The sequence below is a fragment of the Tubulanus polymorphus genome, chromosome 7 (genome assembly GCF_964204645.1).
Source record: "Tubulanus polymorphus chromosome 7, tnTubPoly1.2, whole genome shotgun sequence".
Lineage (NCBI taxonomy): Eukaryota > Metazoa > Nemertea > Palaeonemertea > Tubulaniformes > Tubulanidae > Tubulanus > Tubulanus polymorphus.
This window is the reverse complement of record NC_134031.1, coordinates 9,270,463-9,293,847: the sequence shown is the minus strand read 5'-3', so window position 1 is coordinate 9,293,847 and position 23,385 is coordinate 9,270,463. Positions and strand designations below refer to the sequence as shown.

Below are 23,385 nucleotides of genomic sequence, written 5' to 3'. Positions count from 1 at the left end.
ATAACATTGAGAGGGATTACGTCTCAGAAACACAGTAGCAGTATGGAGTTGACTTCTTAACGCTAAAAGATATTCACTTTCAGAGAAAGGTTTTCCAAAAATTGTTCATATGTTTGAGTTTCATCATGACACTTGTCATTCAATTTGGTTTTTATTTGGTCATATATACGAATGTGGTGCAACTCGTCTTCCTTGGGCATCTCTTTATCCAGTGGTGTGAGAATACAAGTGTTCTTCATTGGGGGTTTTGGAAATCCAAAACGGCATTTTGTTTTGCTGCCAATTTTTCTTTTACAGGCAAAGGAATGTTTATGGATTTGTAGGTTGATTAAATCACCAACTGCAGTGCTGCCATTGTTCTGACATGATATTAGTGTGTCAATGAACTCTGTCACCTTAGTATCTGGGTCTTTACCGAAGACAGGTGCATTGTGAAACCATACCAACATGTGGACATGTAGTGATCCACGATGCTGAAACTCAATTCGATAAAAGAAATCTTTTGCAGCTCCAAGTGAAGTAAACTTTGAAAACAGAATATGTTTCATAAAACATTGTACCTGGTAATCGAAGTGCTGTGCACAGGTGACTGGGTCACTTTGAATTAAACGAGATTTTGTTTTCCAACTGAATTTTCTAATTTCTTCATCAGTTTAAATTCTATGGTCTATTATTTCACCAAGGATCCTTAGTAAATGTATCCATCTCGTCTCAGCTGCACTCAAACTAAGAAAGAAAGTAGCTGGTCCAAGTTGACGGATCATGGCAAACAAATCCTTCTTTGCCTGTTCAAAATAGGCGGGAGAACCACGGATAGTTTTTAGTACCCTGAATCCTTCGTTGAGATTAACTAAAGCATTACTTTGACCACCTTTAACGTCTTTAGCTGTTATAGTAGCACCAATTGTTTTATACTTTCTTACAGCCAGCTGAACTTTATCAAGAAGCATTTTCATATGCAGTTTTTTGGTCTTAAAAAACAAATTATCAACAAAATTATCCACACACCTGTCACTACGTCGTACCTCAGATTTACAGAGCTCACTGTAAAACACTTGTGTTTGAGAGAGTTCATCTAACTTTCGAGCTTGGCCGCAAAATATACCAGGGAATGCTAATTCTTCCGCATATTTGTCTTGAAATATACTTTTAGGTCTATTCCCTTCACCTGGAGCCAAGTTGTAGACAAGTCCCCGCTCAGTGTCCTCAAGGAAGTCAGGTGCAGTCAACAATGTGTCACAAATGCCAGCTATATCTTCAGAATCATCCTTATTGTCGTTTAAAGATAGGTCAGGCTGACTGGTGTCTGTTACGCTTATATCTGTTTCTGTCTCATTTGGAATGATGTCCCATTCTCTATCATATTGAATACCAATAAGTTTATAACAGTCTCCATTTGAAAATAACCATTCGGCAGCTTTTCATACACGCTCAGGCCGTACGTTCTCTGTGGCTTCTGGCAATCTATATTGAAGTTTTCTCTTGAGCTGTATTTTTATTGTAGCATCATCATGCTCCATCCTTGGTAATGATGTAACAGTCTGGACAATGTCTGCAGGTACATTCACAATATTACCTTTCAGCTTAAACTGACGACCACAAGATGCCTCTTGAATTTTCATGAATGGCAATCCAGGAAGAAAGCCACTAAATATATGGATGGATATATGAAAGCTGTGGGTACTGGAGTGTGTAATGGGTAGTGTAGTGTGATCTGTGTGCATTTGTGGCCAGCACACAGATCACATTGTTCATTGGGGTTTAGTCCAGGACTCGCGAGATTTTCAACAACACGGAAGTAACGTGTAATAAATGATGACTTGAATTGCATGACTACCTACCACCCTTCATTATTGTTGGAAAATTAAACATTCCGCACTGACTTAAAATTAGTAATAATAATTAATAACATTTTAGAAATGGCCAGAATTTTAACTTAGGTTCTATCTCATTTTTATTTTACAATTGCGATTGGTATAATTTTTTTTAAACGGCCGTTAAGGCTTCATGTTTCGTCTGCAATTCACTGCAAATAGTTACGCAACTACGCGCATTTCAGTGTTTTTGGCAGCTGTACACTCAATCGGCACCGTTCATGACTAGCTTCACTGCGGAATTATCATTAATTAACATCGCTATATCACATTATCAACTTATATTGTGCCTTAAAACCCTAACAGCCGAAATAATTGAAATGCACACACGATTTCTATCATTGAAAATTGAGAGAGTGGCCGTGTTTGTGTTCTGCTGCTTCGCGTAAATCCCGGGCGGTGGCGCAACCGCGCGGAGTGGGGCCGATACGTCTAGGAGATACAAGTCTTAATTCAAGTGGCTTGAGATCCTTTAATTCATTAGGAATTGGTGGAAATTGTAACCCATTATTGATAGAGCATGGGGGTATTTTTCCAGCTGATATGTACTTAAAACATGTTAGACAAACCCATTCAATGCCCCCAACACTTGTAATGCACTGTAATAACTGTATACATAGATCAGAGTTAATGTCTCTTAATGTTTTAGCCCTTTTAACAGAATGTTGATAATACATTTGATCACAAGATGAGCAAATGTACAATGGACCATGTTTAATAGCATCATGAAATCTTTCAATCAAAACTTGGGCAAAAACTTCACTACTGACTTCGAGAGAACATTCATTAAGTTCGCCACATGCATCAAGAACGGTACTATTTAAACATGGATTTAATAATGAAACAAGTTCATCTGATACAGTTGATGGCTTTCTTGAAAAACCCCAAAGTGCTGTGGCTACCCACGTTTGGGATACCAATGGTCATCAATTTGATTTTAATAATTCTCGTATAATTTTTCCGTCTCACAGTACTACCCGACGTCAAATAGTTGAGTCGGCTTTAATAAATTCCCATTCAAATTCCTGTGTCAATGGTAACCTTGGTTTCTCCCCTCATAATAAACTTTTGTCCCTATACATTTCCTCTCTGGTTAATATTACCTAGTTTTCATGTGCAATATAGTGTGTTGTTCTTACTGGTATATATACCGTGAAATGTCATAATTTCAGTCACTCTTGAGAATGGTTTTTAGGATAAAACCGAAAATTCGAGTTTTTTTATAAATTCTTAATAGTTTTGATGTTTTAAAATCTCTTTCGAACTTTTGATTGTGGGACTCATATTTCATTACACATGGTGGATCTTGGATGACAACATTTGGAATGCCAAAACAGGGTTGATCATGCAAAAATGTTAGTGTTCTCTTGTTAAGTGAGAAACTAGATGGTAGGTCTTCCACCATAAGATATTGATGTACTGTACCAATGCATAAATTCTGATACACAATTGATCCTAAAATCAAAATATCATCCAATCTTTTGTTTGTAATGAATTTGGTGCAGTGTCATTCACTGAGAGATGATATACATAACAACACGCAACGCACTGCTTTCCAGCTGCATCAGAAAAAATATCTGAACCCTGGTGAACAGAAGCTTGAAGGATAGTATTGTTTCTCCTTTGCTTTTTTCTTTCTGCTTGTAACTGCTCAACAGATTTTCTTTTTCCTCTCGGCATGGTCAATTATGGTATCTAAGCAATTGATAGCATTTTGGTTAACATGTAAAAATCACAGCCCTAACGAAATGTGGTCATTTTGCCAACTGTCAGTTAAAGTCCTAAAAATCATTGTTCATGTCTTGACCATTACATCGTGTCAGTTCTACAAAATGTGCAAATTAATGAATTATAAGGCAATTTGAAATTCATCCAAACAAGTAGGATGTCTTATTAATCAAGGGATTCTATGTAACTAACCTTTAGACCAGTAAATAATGCAAATCCAATTAAAAAACACATAATGAAAGTAGTTCATCGACCTTGTACGGACCTGTAAAAAAGAAAACACATTTATAAGTCGAAAAAATTATTGGTGAGAACAGACACCAAATATTTGCAGAAGTGGTATCATGCGTGTGTGAAATTCTATAGTATGCCTTCACAGGCTTAAATTTTTTATGCTTTGCCATCCTGGGGCCGGTTTTATAGACTAGTATTAACTTTAACCCTGGGGTTAACTCAATTGAAAATGAATTGAGTTAACCTCAGGGTTAAAGATTAATACCAGTCTATAAAACTGGCCCCTGGGATGCATATTCAACTTTTTTATTCATATTTTAAATATCTGAATCGAGGGAGAAATTAATTCTAATAGGAGAAATATGTATTTTCTATTTAGGCAGGAGAAATATGTATTTTCTATTTAGGCAGAGCACTATGTAAGTGAGAATCGGAAGGGTAGATTATCTAGGGTTTCTGTGATTGTTAAAATACAATGTTCATTAGTCATTATTGGGGAAAATATTGTACAAGCGTGTATCCATGCCAAGACGAACACTGCAGGCGTGAAGCTCAAAGGGGGTAGTTTTGAGGATTTTTGGAAACTTTTTTGAGTATAGTCCCTGTGAAGTGAACTTCATTCATTCATTTGTTCGTTCATTCATTCATTGAAGCGTGTCCACTGCCTGTAGGCCTACAGTTTCATTGGCTAACCAGACAATGTGACATTGTCTGTAGAACATGTGTGGACTATACCATTATGGAAAATAGGGTAGGAAGGAATGTCATTGACCTACTGTTTGAGCGATTACACTATGCTTTGTAGGGAAGGTAGGTATAGGCCCATCAGACACGTATTTTATTATTAAAACAGATCGTTACATTGACTAAAATGACTACTAATAACACTAATAAGCAATAATAATTTATTTCATTTCACAATTCCTCAAAGGAATTTTTCTAGATTTAGGGAAAATAGGACCACTTTTGGCTTGAAAATGTCGTTTAAAACGGTTAAAAAAAACAGCCTCACAGTTAGGCCTAAACAAAATATATGCAATTTTTTAGGGTAGGTAGGAAAACTTTTTTATTTTTTCACGACTAGTACTATATAGGTTAACTATTTATTTGATGCACGAGCTTTCGCTACTAATGTGTAGAAGCTTCAACAGGTAAATGAGTTTAGTCAATGGAAAAACAACAGTATTTATAGGTAGACTGACACTAATTAGAGAGAACTGAGTGAGAAGAGTAATTACAAATAATTTGATGAGTGACATAACCAAGTGAGTGAGTCTGGTAATTAGGCCAATACCTAACAGTGAGTCAGGTAGTTATAAATTATCATCACCCTGGTTTCCCTCTCATCAGTATCTAATGTTGAAGCTGAAGAAATGTGTAAAACTATGAAGTATTGTACCTAGGTCTCCAAAATGTTTATAGAAAAACTAGCTTAGTTATCAATAGGACCATTTTTTTGCCTGTTGAATCAGAGACTCGGACAATGTAAAAAATATAAGCCTTATTACAATTCAACAGTGACTAGACATAACAGACATGTCCAATGATTAATGGTAACATTGGGAGTAACATTTGGCAACAGGTTCAATTTATGTTCGATGTTATGGCGCTAGTATTACCTCAGCTGTCAAAATATGTTAGCTCACAAGGCAGTCACATTCCGATTATAATCCCTAAATTTCAAGACATAAAGATTGCGATCCAATCTTCCAAAGGCAATCTTGTTAAATATCGATTTAAAAAACGTTTTATCAATGACTTTTATATTTTTTGTGCATTATCTGCATTTTCGGGATGTAAGAACATAAACAATGAAAAAATGAAAACTTTCATGAGGGACACGGCCATCCACGTGACCGGTATGACGGTTAACTGATACCTTGAGGCTTGGGCCGAAACCTTAATTCCATTGGCCTTTTCATACTTTTTGAGGTCAGGGTCTAGGGAAACATATTTATCGACGAAGTATTCGACGAAATTTAAAGGGAAGCACTCTTATCGATTACACCACAAAAAATGATTATCTTCAAATACAGCAGACATTAAGCATGATTAAACGGTACGCATTTGCCTTGATCACAAAAATTCGCGGAAAATATTGGGAGTAGCCTATGTTTGCGACACACGTAAAATAATCTTTAAGTTGGCAGTAATCCAAATGCTTATAACTCGCAAACTACGACGCGCGTCTACATGGAACTTTCAACACTGTATAAGATGCCTATTATCTTTCTTCAAAAGTACAGTTAGAATAAATCGGATGACATCTTTTGACAACTTTCCCACTTTTGAAGTGGGAAACTGCATTGATACATCATGGCGGCCGCCGATACGTGCCACATGAATCAAGCATGCAACGGCCGGCCCACCTCATTCGACAGAGTTTCTCTGTTCATTACCGCACGGAAAACAGAAGCAAATGTAGAAACTAGGCCTAGACATAAGTAGTGTGTCATATAAGGCCTAATGAATATCATTCGAAGCCAAATTTAGCGGATATTTCTGTTCTTGCTCATTTATCCCCAACATCACTCACCTTTTTTGACAATATGGCGCGTCCTGCTCACTGCGACTGCTTACTGCCGCGGATAAAGAATTTGTCACTGCGCACAAAATAGTTCCACGAGAACGTGGGAATAAAACAACCATAAATTACTCTGTTTGATACCATTTTTATTCTACTATAACGTGCATCTTAAATATAACTCAATGGGAAGGGAACATTTCCTATTTCAATCCATTTTAGGCCTTCAGAAATTTTCTTATGTCATCATTGGCAGCATGTGATGTGTGATGTAATGAATGAGTGATGTCATGAAATCGGTACGGGGGAATTTTTTCAAGAGGGCACAGCAAAAATTATGCCACCATTTTTGACCAGATTAAATCCCAACCTGGAGACACCCTTTTTAAAGTAGAATTTGAAGAAACTTTTCACTAACTGACTTTAAAACGACCTTAAACGTCTGTCAACCAAATAGGAAGTGGCGTCATCAACCGCTAACAAGGTTCCTATAGCTAATAACAATATAAACGTCCATAAGAAACCCACAAAATATAGATGGTCTGAGCAAAGCGCAAATCTTGTTAATAATGCTTTCTTACAAGGTGAAATTCAATATAAAATCATACAATTGAAGAATGTCTGAAGCTTAATTCTCTCGAAACCCTTCTAAAAACATGTGAAAACATTTAACAATTTGGTATCAAAAAAGTCATTACAAGCATGTAGTAACCATCTGGGATATAAGTCTAAGAAAAAATGCAAAAACTAGTGTAAAACAACAAGCTAATATACTGTCTAAGGCAATTTCAAGACAGAACCTATCTACGTATCACATAAAGCGTAAGCAATACAGGAATTTACTGAGACGAAAGAAAAAATCATATATTGACAAGATTATAGACGATATAAACAGTAGTGACCCTGCAAATAGTAGCAAGTCCTTTTGGAATGGCATCAAAAATTTAAAAGATTCTAGCTCGTCCAAAAGCAATATTGATTTAGGCCAATGGTATAACCACTATAAACAACTTAGTTCCCCAGAAGGAAACCAACAGAACCAAATAAGAAACTTTGGAGGAAAAATTAAAATCTTGAGGAAAGTAACTACCTGACCTTCAACGAACTAGATTTTCCGAAATTGAGGCGTGTCTAAGCAAAATGAAGAGTAGGAAAGCAACTGGTTTCGATTCTATCTCTAATGAACTTCTGAAGTGTAGCTTCCCACAAATGTCAGATATCCTTGTGCAACTATTTAATAAAATCCTGACCACTGGTCAATTTCCAAATGAATGGTCCAAAGCCATTGTAACTCCGAACCTGAAGAAAGGTGACCAAAATAACCCTACTACCTATAGAGGCATTACTATCACTAGTTGCCTTGGTATACTATTCTGCTCTGTACTCAATCATAGGCTCACCAAATTTGTAGAAAATAACGACCTCCTAACTAGAAATCAGATAGGATTCAAGGCAGGAGCACGAACTGCTGATCACCTCTTCACCCTTAAACAACATTTTGACAATAATTCAAAATAAATTGCCCATGGCCAAAGTGTGGTTTACCTTGAAAGCTAGAGGTTGTTTGGAGTAAGGCAGTGGCATTGCTTGAAAAATCTTTTTAATTCGTGACTTCAAAGTTCTAGAAGTTTAAATTGTATTTTATCTTTCTTAAAGAATTATTTTTTAGTCAAATCAGACCAAAGATTAACATTTGTTTATGGTCTACGTCCAAAATTTCGTAGGGTACAAGTAGCGCGGCATTGGAAACTATTGTATATTTTCCAAAAAATATTTTTCACAATATAAAATATTCAAATAAAATTCATATGATATCACATATCAGAGGGTGGCTAAATATTGAGTCCTGGAAACGAAATCTCTTCCAATGTATGGCCACAGAAGCTAAAACCGGGGCGTAGTATTAGATCTTTTTAAATCCTGGAATTTACCACTACAATATTCAGACCTCGACCTATACCTATAGTTTTGCTGCTTAGTATTTTCAGGTCACAAGAAATTACAATTTATTACAAATTCTATCAAACAGAAAACAGTGCTCATCTGCTACGACGCTTATTCAGCCTGTTATTATACCAAACGTGCACGCGCCAAGCAGCGTTACAGCATCACCATATACTTGTCTGTATGAGCGTGTGTTTGTGTGTACAACAGTCTAATATTAGCGCTCACGCGTACGTGGAGGCCTTGTGTAGTGAACTTTCGCTTCACTTCAATCTCAATCAACACAATCACCGGGTATTAAAATGAAACAATACCTATGATGATATGTGAAATAATTATATTCTCACCAGCAATGAGCATTTAAAATTCGCACATATACGGCACCTAGTCCAATGAAACGTTCGCCATAACTATTTTAGTAGCGCCGGAATTCCCTGTTTATCCCAAAAACAGCCAATCACATTTGCTTGTAGAGACAACACCCCCCAATCGAATTTAAACAAAGTTAACCATGTCATCGACGGAGGTTCGTCATGCCTTCAATCGCATCGATTATACATCGTTTAACCCAAGAACCAATGAAAAAATGCTCACATGAAAAAACGTACCGCGATTTTACATGAATTGGCTCAATGCCAACCTTATACTGCTGACAAAGGTAAACCAAAAACCCAAACAAAAATTCTACTGTGCTTTCATCGACTTAAAATATGCATTTGACAAAGTAATTCATGAAGCCCTTTTTATTAAAGTCATAAATAATAACATCGACGGTCTTTTTTACAAGGTTATAAAGAACATGTATAGTAACACAATGTCATGCGTTCAAAATAATAATGGATTATCCGATCCATTTCCTGTAAAAATCGGGCTACACCAAGGTAATGTGTTGAGTCCTATCCTCTTTAATTTGTTTGTGAACGATATAGCTGATATTTTCTCAGATTGTAACTCCCAACGTTTGGGAGAATACCTGGTTCCATGCCTTATGTATGCAGATGACCTGGTTATCCTGTCTAACTCAAGGGAGGGTCTGCAAAATTCCTTAGATAAGCTGACCAATTACTGTGATATCTGGGGCATAGATATAAACGTTAATAAGTCATCGGCTGTCGTGTTTAACAAGGTAGGAACTGTAAATAGCGAACTTTTCTATATATCAGATCAAAGTGTAGCAAATCATGTAATTATCTGGGATTCGCCCTACATTGTAACGGTAAATTTAACTACCTCCAAGAATGTCTTCACCGGAAAGGCTCTAGAGCCATGTTTAATATATTATCAATGCCCGCTTTCTATCAATTAACAATTGTCCAACAAATCCAACTATTTAATAGTATCCTGAAACCCATCCTCATGTATGGTGCTGAAGTATGGGGTATTCAACCATGTCTGTCAATTCTGAAAGACATACCTACTGACTGTGATGCAATCAATTCTGCTTACAGTAAATGGGCATGCCATAATATCCAGATGAAGTTCTTTCGCAGGATCTTAGGCCTACATAAAAAATCACCAGTATTACTGATGCTTGGGGACCAGTTCACGATCTTTGTAGATTTTCTATTGGCTGTTACTAAATACTGGAGCTGTAAAATGAACTCCCCAAATCATGACAAGCTAATCCTTAAGGCATTGGTAGATAATTTCACCAAAATGTCCACGGGTAGACTCCCTAATTTCCAATCAGGAATCAAGAATTTGCTATCCTCCTATCACCTTCCCCATATCTGGGAAAATCTGGGAGGAACATAAATCAGCTTAAGTCAGCTCTTCAAAATCGTTTTGTAAATTTTTGGAAACTTCAAATTAACGATGATTAACATAGCCGATATAAATTTTACAGGGGATTAAAAGGTAATTTTAAACTTGAGAACTATTTAACAGTCATCAGAGATTATAACAAGAAAGTAATTCTAAAAATGGGCTTGCTGACATGATTGTACTGTGGTTTTGTATTTCAGTAGTAGAATTAATCGAACTTTGAACTGATTACTTTTAAAAGAGCTAAGAGATCGGTGTTGTTTTACATCACTCAGTGCTTCATCTAGCCAAAAATAGAAGGGCGGTCCGCCCCGCCCCCGAAAATAGCCGCCCTTGTGCCCTTCAGATGTGTCCCATGCTCGCCCTTGTGCCCTCATCACTTGCCGTAGGTCCGCCGTCCTGCCCTTGTCAGTCATGAATAATGAGTCAGGGCTTTCAAAATAAGCCGACGCATCCGACTGTTAGTAAGTTCTGCGACAGCTATGAAATATCTCGTATGATATCAACGATAGTAGCTCATGTGATCAGTGGTTATATTCAAATGTTCTGCAGTCAGTGTGCATCGTGTGAAAACGTGCCTCAGACGCGTGGCCTAGTTTAAGTTTCCAGGAAATTGGCTGACTTCCAAACTACTGCCAATCATTCTAGCGACTGCCGTTGTAAAGCTGGTAGTGTATATTCGATGGAGTTTCGTTTTGAACACATCGTGATGCTCTGGATCTTTTTATCTAGACTATTAGACACATCTTTTTTTATACAAGGTGAAAAACTTTGTTCGGTGAACTCACAAAGAGACTCGCACAGACAATTAGTTTGAGTAGCCTAATAGCAATAATGTGTTCTTAAGCTGACTCCTTACCAATTATCAACAGTTACTTGCCAACCACTAGGCCTATACACTATTGCGGGCTCTTTTTCGCTGTATTTGCTACTTGAGATTGCTTTTTTCTGCAATTTTTTTGTCTGCAACTGGTTTTCCAAATCATTTTGAAAGCCCTATCTAGATTAACTTTTGTTCATTGACAGGCATAGGTGTAAGGATGTACTGTGGTCAAGTGTGTCACTCATGGCAAAATCAGATTTAAACGTCGTTTCTAGTCCTCAATCGTAGTAGGGGGTACCTCGATTCTATGCAATAGGAAACATTGCAGTTTGCCCCTAAAACAGACGTGAGTGCGTTATTATATGCCCTTGCTCCGATGGAATCCCACACAAAAATGCCCTAATTTGAAATCAGCACCCTGCCCTTTTTTAATGCTAGATGAAGCACTGATCACTACATGAAATGTTACACACAGGGACTGGTAGTTAGTTACCTAATCATAAGTGGAAAGCTTTTTATAATCGGATGGCCTTATACCAATGTTAGGGATGACAAGGGCCAAAACACGGTTGAAAAAAGTAACACTTCAAAAATATACTTTCTATTCACTTCAGTCCACAATTAATGGCTTAAATCACAAACTAACACAGGTACCTTTTGAAATAATCCAATTTTATGTATGTTTCGAGCGATTAATCAACATTATTTTGAGAAATTAATTAATTTCTCCACAAATTTCGCCATTGGCCGCCATTTCTCTGTATTGCATTCATGTGGCATGATAGACTAGGTCACCTACAAGGATTTATATAAAACTTTCAAAACGAAATGAAACTTTTTATTAATGATAGTTTTCCAACTTATATTTCAAATCTTCGTGTTTTCCATAATAAATGATGAAAAAATAAATTCTGGTTGAAGAAAATGTGAATAAGTGTTGATTTCTTAATTTTTTCAATTTCGTCGTTTTGTTTCGTTAGTTTGTGTTGTGGTCCTGGCTTCAGTCAACAGGTGCCAGCACCCTCCACACGTTGTCAAAATGGCCGCCGTTTAATCGACAGAAATTTACTCTCACTCCACTGCCGATTTGCACATGGATTAAGATCGTCAGGTGAGGTGTTATAGGTATCACACAAACTCAGATCTGTTGTTCGTTGATTACAACAAAAATTAGACGGATATCTTAAGAGACAATGAAATGACAGGCAAATTGACTCACAAAAATTTCATTGAAAAAGGACCTTCCCATTCCTGACTGCGGTTTGTGAAAATATCCGATCGTGAAACTAAACCACAGTCAGGTTACTGACTAGGGGACTGGGAATCGGAATGGTTTTATTGTAGACGTGGACCAAGTAAGTGCAAGCTTTTGGATAGTTGTTATTTGAAAATTGTTGCGTCATCTTAACGGAATCTATCATCATGTTGATAATTGCTAGATTACTTATTGGATTGCGTTGAAATGTTTTTGCATAGAAACATTTACAACTGAAAGAAAAAACGTGACTAACTCGAGTGACTTCAGGTGAAGAGAAGCAAACACAAAAAATAGATAGGAGCCACGATTTTTCTTTTTAAAATAATAGACATTAAGCAAGAATAAGTTGCATTTCCTTCGAATGACAATCCACTACGATCATCCGATAAAGTTTATTGCCACCATAGAGTACCGCCCCCTGGCTCTTTGGAGACAGGGAACCAGTCTTCAATTCAATTCAGAATTTATTTTACAGAAAATTTATTTTAAGTTTTAGATATTTAAACTGAAAGATATAAATGTTCATACAGAGATTTTTCAAATGGCCGCTAACGCAAGCACCCAATGAAAGTAAAAGACAATTAAAAGAATTTTTAAAAACGTGAAAGTAAATGTTTTATTGTGAAATTTTAATTGTCAATAAAGAATGAATTGAATTGTCGGCAGCACTATGCCACGCATGAATACCGATTTCAAGACTGATCACGCACGCTCAACCAAGGTTGGTATGCGCTGCTGAAATAACAAAAACGATTAAACAAAATCATAAAACTATGAAAACGACAACCAATATAGCCAATATACGAAAGGAACCTAGATTTTATCACTGCATTAAATGTGTGTAAATATCAGAGCCCAAGAAAGTTTCTAACGAAAGTTATCAACTCGCCAAGCAAGTTATCATTCCGTGCGATAGCAATATGGGCCATGCAAGCCCATGAAAACCGATCAAGTTTATGCAAACTTAGAGTGTCATCTCATAGTCTTATGGTGGAAAAAGGGCGACATCTTGGGTTAGAACGAGACAAACGAAATTTGTAAAGACTGTACCAAATACTCGGATAAACGAAACAATTATGTAATTAAAAATGACCACCAACTGTTTGAAATATTTAATAGCAATAACGCAGAATTTAACAAAAAAGTTATCAACGTAGCAAAATTTACAGGAGAATGCTTATAAACTTAGATTTCGATCAATGTAACTATTCCTCACACTACTTTCATTTAATGTCATACTATTTGTTTCCATTTGATCTAACGGTTTAATATCATATGTTAATAATCCTCTCAACTGTAAATAGAATCAATACAGTATTGTCTTCTCAGTTTCAATGATCGTGCGCCATACCGTCTGTGCCTTTGTTTTGTATTGCATCTTGCATGTGTAAATAACGGGCTACCGGTCTCTTTTTTGTGTGTGTTGCTATGCTAATGCTATGTAATGTCGCGTTTTGTAAATAACATTGTATTGTCCTGTTGCATCTTTATTAACTTGTTTGATCCTACAAAGCTTGTACTTTACAGAATTAATAAAGATTTTATTGAATTGAATTGCGCATACATTACATTGAGGGTATAGATACAAAAGCTGTGACAAAAATATTCGCGGGATAACACCCAAGACGAATGTAGTAAGCAAAAATTTTAAATTGAACTATTATATTGAATTGTAGGTCACCTTGTCTTTCATGCCAAATGTATGCAATACAGAGAAATGGCTGCCAATGGCGGAATTTGTGGAGAAATTAATCAATTTCTCAAAATAATAATAAGATAAAATCCCACTATTTACAGATTAAAAGAATTTAAAAACCCAGAATTTATTTATAAATCTAAAATATATAAAAGACTGGATGTTTCGATCTCACCCTAGAGATCATCGTCAGGTGTGAGAAATAGACTAAAAACAGGGGTATATGTACAGAGGAGGACAGGTTAATTGAGTTAATTGGTGAGTGAGTAAATAATTAGTGTTTGACAAGGCATGAAGTAATATACTTAGAAAGAATGGAATTATGCGGGGAAAAGCCATTATTTAAATTGGTACTAATATCTGAGTGACGAGTTATTAGGGCAGACTCAACTATGTGGCGTTTAGTGTAATTGCTGGAAGTATGAATAATTTCGGCTTTATCAAAATTAAAACGATGACCAGTGTTCCAAACGTGATTGGCTACGCCACTAGCCGGTTTTTGATTTATTATATCCTTTTTGTGTTCCGAAAATCGAGTTTTTAAATCACGACCAGTTTCTCCAAAGTAAATTTTATCACAGCCAAAACAAGGAATTTTGTATACTCCGCAGTCCAAAGGTTTAGATTGATTGTTTTTAACCAGTCTTACTAATTTTGTTTTCATACGTGAAAATGATTTGTTTATCCAATAAAGGGAGAGAGTGACGAAACTTTTCCAAGACAGGTACATACGGAACTACAATGAACTCTGAAATGTGTTTTTTATTTTCTGGAGGTTTAGAATTGAAGAAAGTACGTTTAGCCTTAGAAATAGCGATTTTCAAAATGTGATCAGGGTAAGCCAATTTTCTAAGAGAGTTGGATATATGGTCAAATTCAGCCGAAAGGAAGGTTTCATCGCAGACCCGTAGTGCACGGAGAGAGGCCTTGAGCGAGACCAATTTTGATTGATTTGTCAGAAAACGAAAAGAAGAGAAGGTATGCCTCGGCGTTGATAGGTTTACGGTAGACTGAGAAAATCAAATGAGAAAATTTATTGTGAATTAGAACATCTAAAAACGGAATTTGGTCATTTTGTTCCCATTCAAAAGTGAATTTCAAAGATGGATATTGGGAGTTGATGAAGTCGATAAAAGAGGTAAGATCAGAAGTTTAGTCTATTTTTCACACCTGACGATGATCTCTAGGGTGAGATCGAAACGTTGTGTCTTTATATATTTTAGATTTATAAATAAATTCTGGTTTTTAAATTCTTTTAATCTGTAAATAGTGGGATTTTATCTTATTATCCGTTCACCACGTTTGAATGTGGTCATCGTTCTATTCTCAAAATAATGTTGATTAATCGCTCAAAACATGCATAACATCGGATTATTTCGAAAGGTACCTGTGTTAGTTTGTGAATTAAGCCATTAATTGTGGTGTGAAGTGAATAGAAAGTATATTTTTGAAGTGTTACTTTTTTCAACCGTGTTTTGGCGTTTGTCATCCCGAACGTCATAAAAAGCTGACCACCAACGATTAGGTAACTAACTAGGGCATCTCATCATGCACTTTTCGGGTGGTTTGTTTTAAAAAAGAAGTCTAGGGACACCATACCCGCGTGGGAAGGTACTGGAATGCTCTACCATTCATCTTAATTTCCAATGTTCCTTGGTATATTCAGAAAATTAAACGCAGCTGAATCACTGAACATGTTATGATCTACAATTTCACAACCGATTGGTCTTACAAAACAAGCGCAGGTACCATGATGGTACCATATGATACTGGGCCCGCCTGCACACATGGTCACAGCCCCAGTTAAGCTTTAACCTCTTCACAACCGCAGATTATGTAACGTACCTCACCAGGAATCGAAGAGGGTTAGTGATTTTGAATGTTCAGAAGAGAAACAAGGTCTCTATGAAAAGTTATTTTGACACCGTTAACGACACAGTTTAAGAGACTGCGAGCGGGGGTCGTTATGCTTAAGTAAAACCATACCACATTATTTACAAAACGGCAATACATATACATAGTAGTAAGCGATATGAAACTACTTCTACTTCTACTTCCACTTATACCAATTATATTAATCAATGACCACCATCAACCAGTTGTTGATTCTGCCATCGAGATGTGCATGAAAACTTGTTTTGGTTGTGACAATTTTATCTAAAAAGTACTATGCAATTACAATTAAACCACAAGGCACGGAACCAATCGATGCACAGAGTTAGCATCGAATCCCACTTTTTGCACACAATTCTATCTGATTTTATCTTACGGTACCGTTCACGCTGGCTGCCAGTTACCTGCAGCAGAAGTCAAGCTTAATCTAGTCGGAAAAAGGGATCGGCACTGGGGCAAACCTTGGTTATTGAATGATAAAATCGATAATGTACAGTGTAAGCGGGGCCTAAAGAACATGATCAGCATTCATTAGACATACAGTCTAATATGTCCATGGTTAGAGACATACCTATGCTTTTTAGCCACTTACCCAATTTTGAGGCTACGACCAGTACTTAATAGATTTAAAAAATTTGCAACAAATTCAACCTATTAGTAATTTGATAGTTTGTTTAATTCAAAATCTTAATCCAAAAACCAGTTTCCATGAAATTATTTTGATACAAAGGTGTGTAGGTATCAGGTGGGCGAACAAGAATATTATGAAGGGTAGATACACACATCAACTATATATCAAGACCATACATCTAAGCATATCGAAAACTTCCCAAGAAAACTAAATTCTGTCTACAGGATGGATAGACAAGACGTGAAGCAGAATGTAATATAGTTCGCTGGGACTGAGTGGGCTTAAGATGTGTAAAAAGTTCTGATTTTAGCAAACAACAATGACCATTAGTTGGCCATCTTGCTTTTGATTGGGCTAGTTTTTGGGGCACATGAATCTAGGGTAGATACATGTATAATCCAAATATCAAGACAATCCATAGAAGCATCTTCAAAACTTCAAACAATAACTGCAAGTTTCATCTTCGGACGGATGAAAAATGAACAACACAATAGTGTTATATGGTTCCTATATTAAATATGATACGATCGCTGATTCTGTTATACATGTATTATGATATGTATTAATGGTTCACGTCACTCGCAGGACTCGGTAACCTAAACAATTGGGTATATAAAGGAGACCTGCGCACTACGTGGCCAGTTTTTATAGTCGTTTCGAATAAATGTGAATGTAAAGAACATCGTCGTCTAATAGTTTTCGTATGGTCAAAATTTGGTAATTTCTACCGTAACAAATAGTCAACTACTTCTACTGGGAATGAAGTCTAAAGTGGGCTAAAAACAGCTGATCATAGATGTGAACATACCAGCTCTATAATCTTCGACTAGTTTATCCACGTTTTTGTCTTCTTCATGTTCAACATTCGTGTTTTTTGACATGTCAAGCCCTAGTCGTCCTTCAAAGGTCGATATCAGTTCCAAGTAGCCTACTGCACAGGATTTTGTCGAAGAGCTAGGATAGTGTCTAGAGTGTTAGGTTAGTCGCTGGGACCTAGAAACAGAAAAAAAATTCAAAATACTAGGATAATTATTACCCCACGTTCCTCTATATTATACTGACCGGTAGGAAATGACCATCTCCGTTATTCACACCACTTAGTCAAGCAGAGGTGAACATTTCCGATGAAAGCTGAATTAGGTTCTGAAATAATTCGTTTTTTAACTTCTATAGGATTACTGAACAATCAGTTTGAGGTAAGAAGTTGATGGGGTGAAACAGACGCTCTAAGCCTTGTCCCTCATAATAATGAGGGACGAAAATTAACCTTATAGTTATAGGCATTTGTGCACTCTCGCCCTAGAGTTTAGACGTTGTTTGGGATCAGGAAAACGACCGCTAGGTAGACTATAGTTAGGCCACCAGAATTAAAGTATCAGATTTGCTTCCAAGGCCCGCATATAGTAAGAAGACCCGCTAAAAAATGTCAGTAATTGTGAAAATTTCCATTATTCATGGCATTATTCATATGTTTCGCGATTTTTATCAGTCAGGCTTTTGATTTCAAGACATATAGCGTCTTTATCGATCACTAATACACACAGCTTATCGTTGGTTGTGTTGTGAGCTGCTATTGGCTAGATATTGTTTCACAAAGGTACGCGGTAATAATGCCGGAGGTAAAAATGCCATAGGAAAGAATGCCAGAAGTAAAGATGCCAGGGGTGTAAAAATGCCAGAGGTAAAAATGCCAGAGGGGTAAATTGATGAATTATTGCCAACATACTAGTCGAAAACGACTCAAATTTGTGGGAAAAACACCTGCTAAACCTTTGATTCCATTAATTACAACAAAAACTTCTCATAAACTATTCATCTGACTGTTTCTTTGATATCATGAATCCTAGCAAACTAACTCGTCAAGAACTATTCAAAGGTGTCAGGGTACCATACCTTCTAATCCTTTGATTCTATTAATTACAACCCTAATTTGTCAAAAACTTCACATAAACTATCCATCTGATTGTTGCTTTGATATCATGAATCCTAGCTAACTAACTCGTCAAAAACTACTCAAATTTTTGGGTACAATTGCAGCCAAATCTTTGATTGTTTTAATTACAAAAAACTAGCTTGTCGAAAATATCTCATAAACTAATCATCTAATTGTTGCTTTGATATCATAAATTGCATAGAGCAATAGCATTAAGTTTTTAATTTCCGATGATCTAAAAATATGTTGTATCAATTACTCGATATCATCTTGTGCAAATAAGAAATTTTTTTAAGAATTTCATGCTTATGTAAGACTTTATTTCATAGATTTGATTCATTTTTTTATTTTTATTATCGTAGGTATATGTTATGTATATCTAATCTCTGCATTCATTATGTAAAAGCTAATGTAAATAAGAATATCAGGTCCATTGTTAATAAATTCTTTGCTTAGTTTTCCTTATATTTCCCTCTGGCATTTTGAACTCTGGCATTTTTACCTATGATGTGATTTTTCCTCTGGCATTTTTACTTCTGGCATTCTTTCCTATGGCATTTTTACCACTGGCATTATTACCTGGATTTGTTTCACAACAACTAAACACGATGCAGATCTCAAAACCGGAAATAGGCCGATGATCTATCATTTTTTAAAATAAGTTAAGATTTTCCACTTATATTGATATAAACTAGGGGTCCAGGGACGCCATGTGGAATTGGGAAGTGGTTTCAAATGCTCAACAATCTAACCATATAAAAAACCAATAACCTTGCAACTCACCACAATCATAGAACATGTCAGCAGATACTATAATATATATTATAATTATATGGAAATACTAAGTTAATCTACTATTCAACGGCCCCTGGTGACCATATGCAAAACCCAATCATCTTGCAAATCACCACAATCATAGAACATGTCATGAGCTACAGCTTTGCAATCGATCATGGTAACAAAATATGCCTAGGTACCAATATAATAAGAAAATACAATGTTATTCTACTATTCAACACCCCGTGGTTACCATATGGAATAACTAATGTCTTTAGAACTCTCCACAATCATAGAAAATGACATGAGCTACAACTTAACAATTTATTGTGGTAACAAAATATGCATAGATACAAAAATTATACAGAAATATAGCTGCAAAGCAGCGATAAAGGGTTTTCATCTCATCCTCGTTGGTATTCTTGATCTTGTCAGAATATTGTGTCGACGATCGTGTGTAAGTTGATGCAGCCGCAACATGCCATAAAAATTGAAGGGAAGTTAGAATCCTGTTCAACTGTCAAAACGGTTTTATAAAAGGACAGTTGACAAACAGTCGTTGAGGCCTACTTTGAAACTATGGATGACTGGACCAGATGGTTATTTGACTCTGGAAAATGGACTGTTAGGCCGCAATTAATCTTTATGGATTTCAAAAAAGCATTTGATAAGGTCCAACATCAGCGATTACTAAATAAGCTATTCGGAAACGGTATCAATGATGGGTCACTTAAATGGCTCAGCATATTTCTCTTAACGAAAACAGGTGGCCGAATTCAACGAAACTGTCTCATCTTGGAATAAATTGGTCTAACTAGTTGAGTCACGCAAGGTAGTATCCTCAGTCGTCTTCTCTTCGCTCTCCTGATGGACGATATACAGAGTAATTCAAAATGTACCGGACAGAGTATATTTCCAAAACGACTTAATCTAAAATGTACCCGACAGAGTATATTTCCAAAACGACCTAAACAAGCTGTGTTCCGTTCATGGTCAGAAACATGGAAGACGGGCTTCAACCTGAAAGGGATAATATGGATATTGGATACAAAGTAAACCCAGGTTCAGATTATACCTTTGTGTTTGAATAAGAAGATTATTTTATTCGATTTAAGATTACTCATTGTAACGAAAAGACTATTTAGTTCCACCAGAATTTTGCTCTTTGGAATGAAAAATGTTTCGATCGCACAATATATCTGTTCGAACAAAAAACTTAATGTTCCGACAAGAAAATCTTGTTCGAATGAAAACGATTCTGTTTGATTGAACAATACGCTTTTTGTTTGAACCAAAACCTTTCTTCATTCTGACAAAAGAACGTGTTCGAATAAAAAGCTATGTTATTGTTGAAATGAAAAACTTTTTGTCCCGGCAAAAAAATTTGGTTGAGGGAAAACAATTTTTTTCGAATGAATGTTTGAATGAAAACAATTCTGTTCGATTGAACAAAATACTTAATACTTTTGATTCGGAGAAAAAACTTTCTACAATATACTTGTTCGCATGAAAAACTTAATATTCTGACAAGAAAATCTGTTCAAATTAAAACGGTTCTGATCGATCGAATGATTGTTCGAACGAAAGACCTTTTGTTTGGACGAAAAAAAGTTTTTTCAACTTTGTTCTAATGATTTTCCAAATTGGTTCAATCGAACCGAATATTTTTGGTTCGAACGAAAAAAATTTTGTTCCGACGAAAAAATTTTTGAGCGAAAGGTCTTTTGAATGAAAAAAAGATATTTCTTGGGCTCGTGCAGAACCTTAAAGCTGGACGAAGGTCGGCCTTGCGACGCGATCCTCGCCAGCAAAGCTGTGGTGTCGAGGAGGTATCAAAATAAAAGAATATATTACTTTATTCGGCTGCGGGCTTTAACCATTTATCAATACTCTATATTTCCTACAGTACATACCGATCTTTGTCAAATGCACAAGGTATTTACTAAATACAAGTATATAACACACTCCTATCCGTAAGCTGGACTCACACTTGATATTCGGAGTAAACGTTCGCCGTGGGGGAAGGGAGTTCAATTCAATTCAATTCTTTCTTTATTGCCACCTAGGGAAGGTTTTACAATAAAACAAATAAGCATAAAATAAATTTAGCAATAAAGGTACAGGAAAAGAAAAATAAACAGGTAAATTCACTGAACAAAATCCACAAGAATTACATGATAAAATTTAAAATAGACAATATAACATATTTACAGGGGTTACAGCAGAGGAAAGAACTAGCATGGTTTGGTATTTAAAGGAGAGAGGGCAGCACCTATACGACGATAACGTATCTATTCACAAATTTTCTTATTTCTGACGTCAGTAATAGCACTAACATAGTCAGAGATTAAATTACAGACTTCCGAATCATTGTTGTAAGAAAGTAACAAGAAAGAAATTCTAAAAATGGGCTTGCTGACATGGTTGTACTGAAAGCTGGCTTGGTGGTTTTGTTTTTCTGTAGCAGAATTAATCGAACTTTGAACTGATTACTTTTTAAAGAGCTAAGAGATCGGTGTTGTCTTACATCACTTCATGAAATGTTACACACGGGGACTGGGAATCGGAATGGTTTTATTGTAGACGTGGACCAAGTTAGTGCAAGCTTTTGGATAGTTGTTATTTGAATATTGTAGTGTCTTAACGGAATCTATCATCATGTTGATAATTGCTAGATTACATCGGATTGCGTGGAAATGATTTTGCATAGAAACATTAACAACTGAAAGAAAAAACGTGACTAACTCGAGTGACTTCAGGTGAAGAGAAGCGAACACGAAAATAGGAGCCACGATTTTTCTTTCTAAAATAATAAAGACATTAAGCAAAAATAAGTTGCATTTCCTTCAAATGACAATCCACAACGATCATCTGATAAAGTTTATTGCCACCATAGACTACTGCCCCCTGGCTCTTTGGAGACAGGGAACCAGTCTTCAATTCAATTCAGAATTTCTTTTACAGAAAAGCGGTTTTGATGTTTTAGATATTTAAACTGAAAAATATAAATGTTCGTACAGATTCTTCAAATGGCCGCAAACGCAAACACCCAAGTAAAAGATAATTAAAAGAATTTTTTTTAAACGTGAAAGTAAAGTTTTTATTGTGAAATTTTAATTGCGTCAATAAAGAATGAATTGAATTGTCGGCAGCACTATGCCGCGCATGAATACCGATTTCAAGACTGATCACACATGCTCAACCAAGGTTGGTATGCGCTGCTGAAATAACAAAAACGATTAAACAAAATCATAAAAAAATGAAAACGACAACCCATATAGCCAATATACGAAAGGAACCTAGATTTTATTACTGCATTAAATGTGTGTAAATATCAGAGCCAAAGAAAGTTTCTAACGAAAGTTATCGACTCCCCAAGCAAGTTATCAATCCGTGTGATAGCAATATGGGCAAACAAGCATGCAAGCCCATGAAAATGAGAATAATTCATCATTAGAGAGATTTTCGATTGCAATAAAATTTTGAAGGCTATCTAAGAGGGATTGTCTTTCCATGTTATAGAGTTGACAGTATAGTATAAAATATTAATCATCTTCGATGCAATTATTATTGCATAATCTACACATTGGTTTTTCTGCAGGTACAAAAGGTTTGCTGTATCTGTCCTTTTTCAATTTTGAGCTTATGAGCACTTACGCGGAGTCGAGAAAATGTTTTTCGTTTGTTAAAATTCTTTATAAATAAGAGGTTTCTTTCAAAAGAGAAGGTTTTTTTAAGTTTTATAAGTTCTGAGTTTAGAGACATTACCAACTAATTCGTTGGATTGTAGAATTACTAATCAATTGGATGCGCATCCGGATTACAACATATTTTTTTAAAGTTTTGATTGATTTAGATGTAGATTGGCTGCCCTGATTATACCAGGTTTCATCAAGATTAAATTTTAACCATAAATCTTTTAGGAAAGATGCCCAGTTACAGTTACATATTTGTTGGTGCATCAAGGATATGCATTCTATATATGCCTGTCTCACTAATGTAGATGTGCTAGATTCACAAACAATGAACCAATATTTACTACTATGTACAAGAGCTTTAATTAATATAGGGTATATGCCTAGTTCACCAATAACAGCAGCATTGGATGCAAATTTGTTGACACCTAAGATATATTTGCATAAACTCACATTCGCTCTTTCCATGGGGGGAGATTACACAGTGTCATAAGATTATGAGAGTTATACTTTTGCGGGTAAAAAGGCGCCCATACTTCGCTACAGTGAGAATGGGCTCGACTAAAGTTCTATACAAATTGATACCAACTATGACATTTTCTCTAAGGTCA

The 23,385-nt window shown here is 36.0% G+C and overlaps 1 protein-coding gene across 8 annotated transcripts in view; it reads right to left on the bottom strand.

Moving 5' to 3' along the window:
• The window catches only part of LOC141908312 (uncharacterized), a 73,320-nt gene that overhangs the window by 13,782 nt on the left and 36,153 nt on the right, over positions 1 to 23,385 (bottom strand). For 5 of the 8 annotated variants that reach the window (XR_012619599.1, XR_012619598.1, XR_012619601.1 and 2 more), the window contains 2 exons: positions 17,432 to 17,512; positions 17,178 to 17,362 (listed from right to left, as the gene is read on the bottom strand). Coding sequence is in view for 3 of the 8 variants with exons in the window: in XM_074798304.1 (XP_074654405.1) it covers positions 17,178 to 17,250 (73 nt within the window). In the remaining 5 variants the exon portion in view is untranslated. Of the gene's footprint in view, positions 1 to 17,177; positions 17,363 to 17,431; positions 17,513 to 20,020; positions 20,060 to 23,385 lie in introns of those variants that run through there. The other 3 variants (XM_074798306.1, XM_074798305.1, XR_012619602.1) reach the window with 2 other exon arrangements.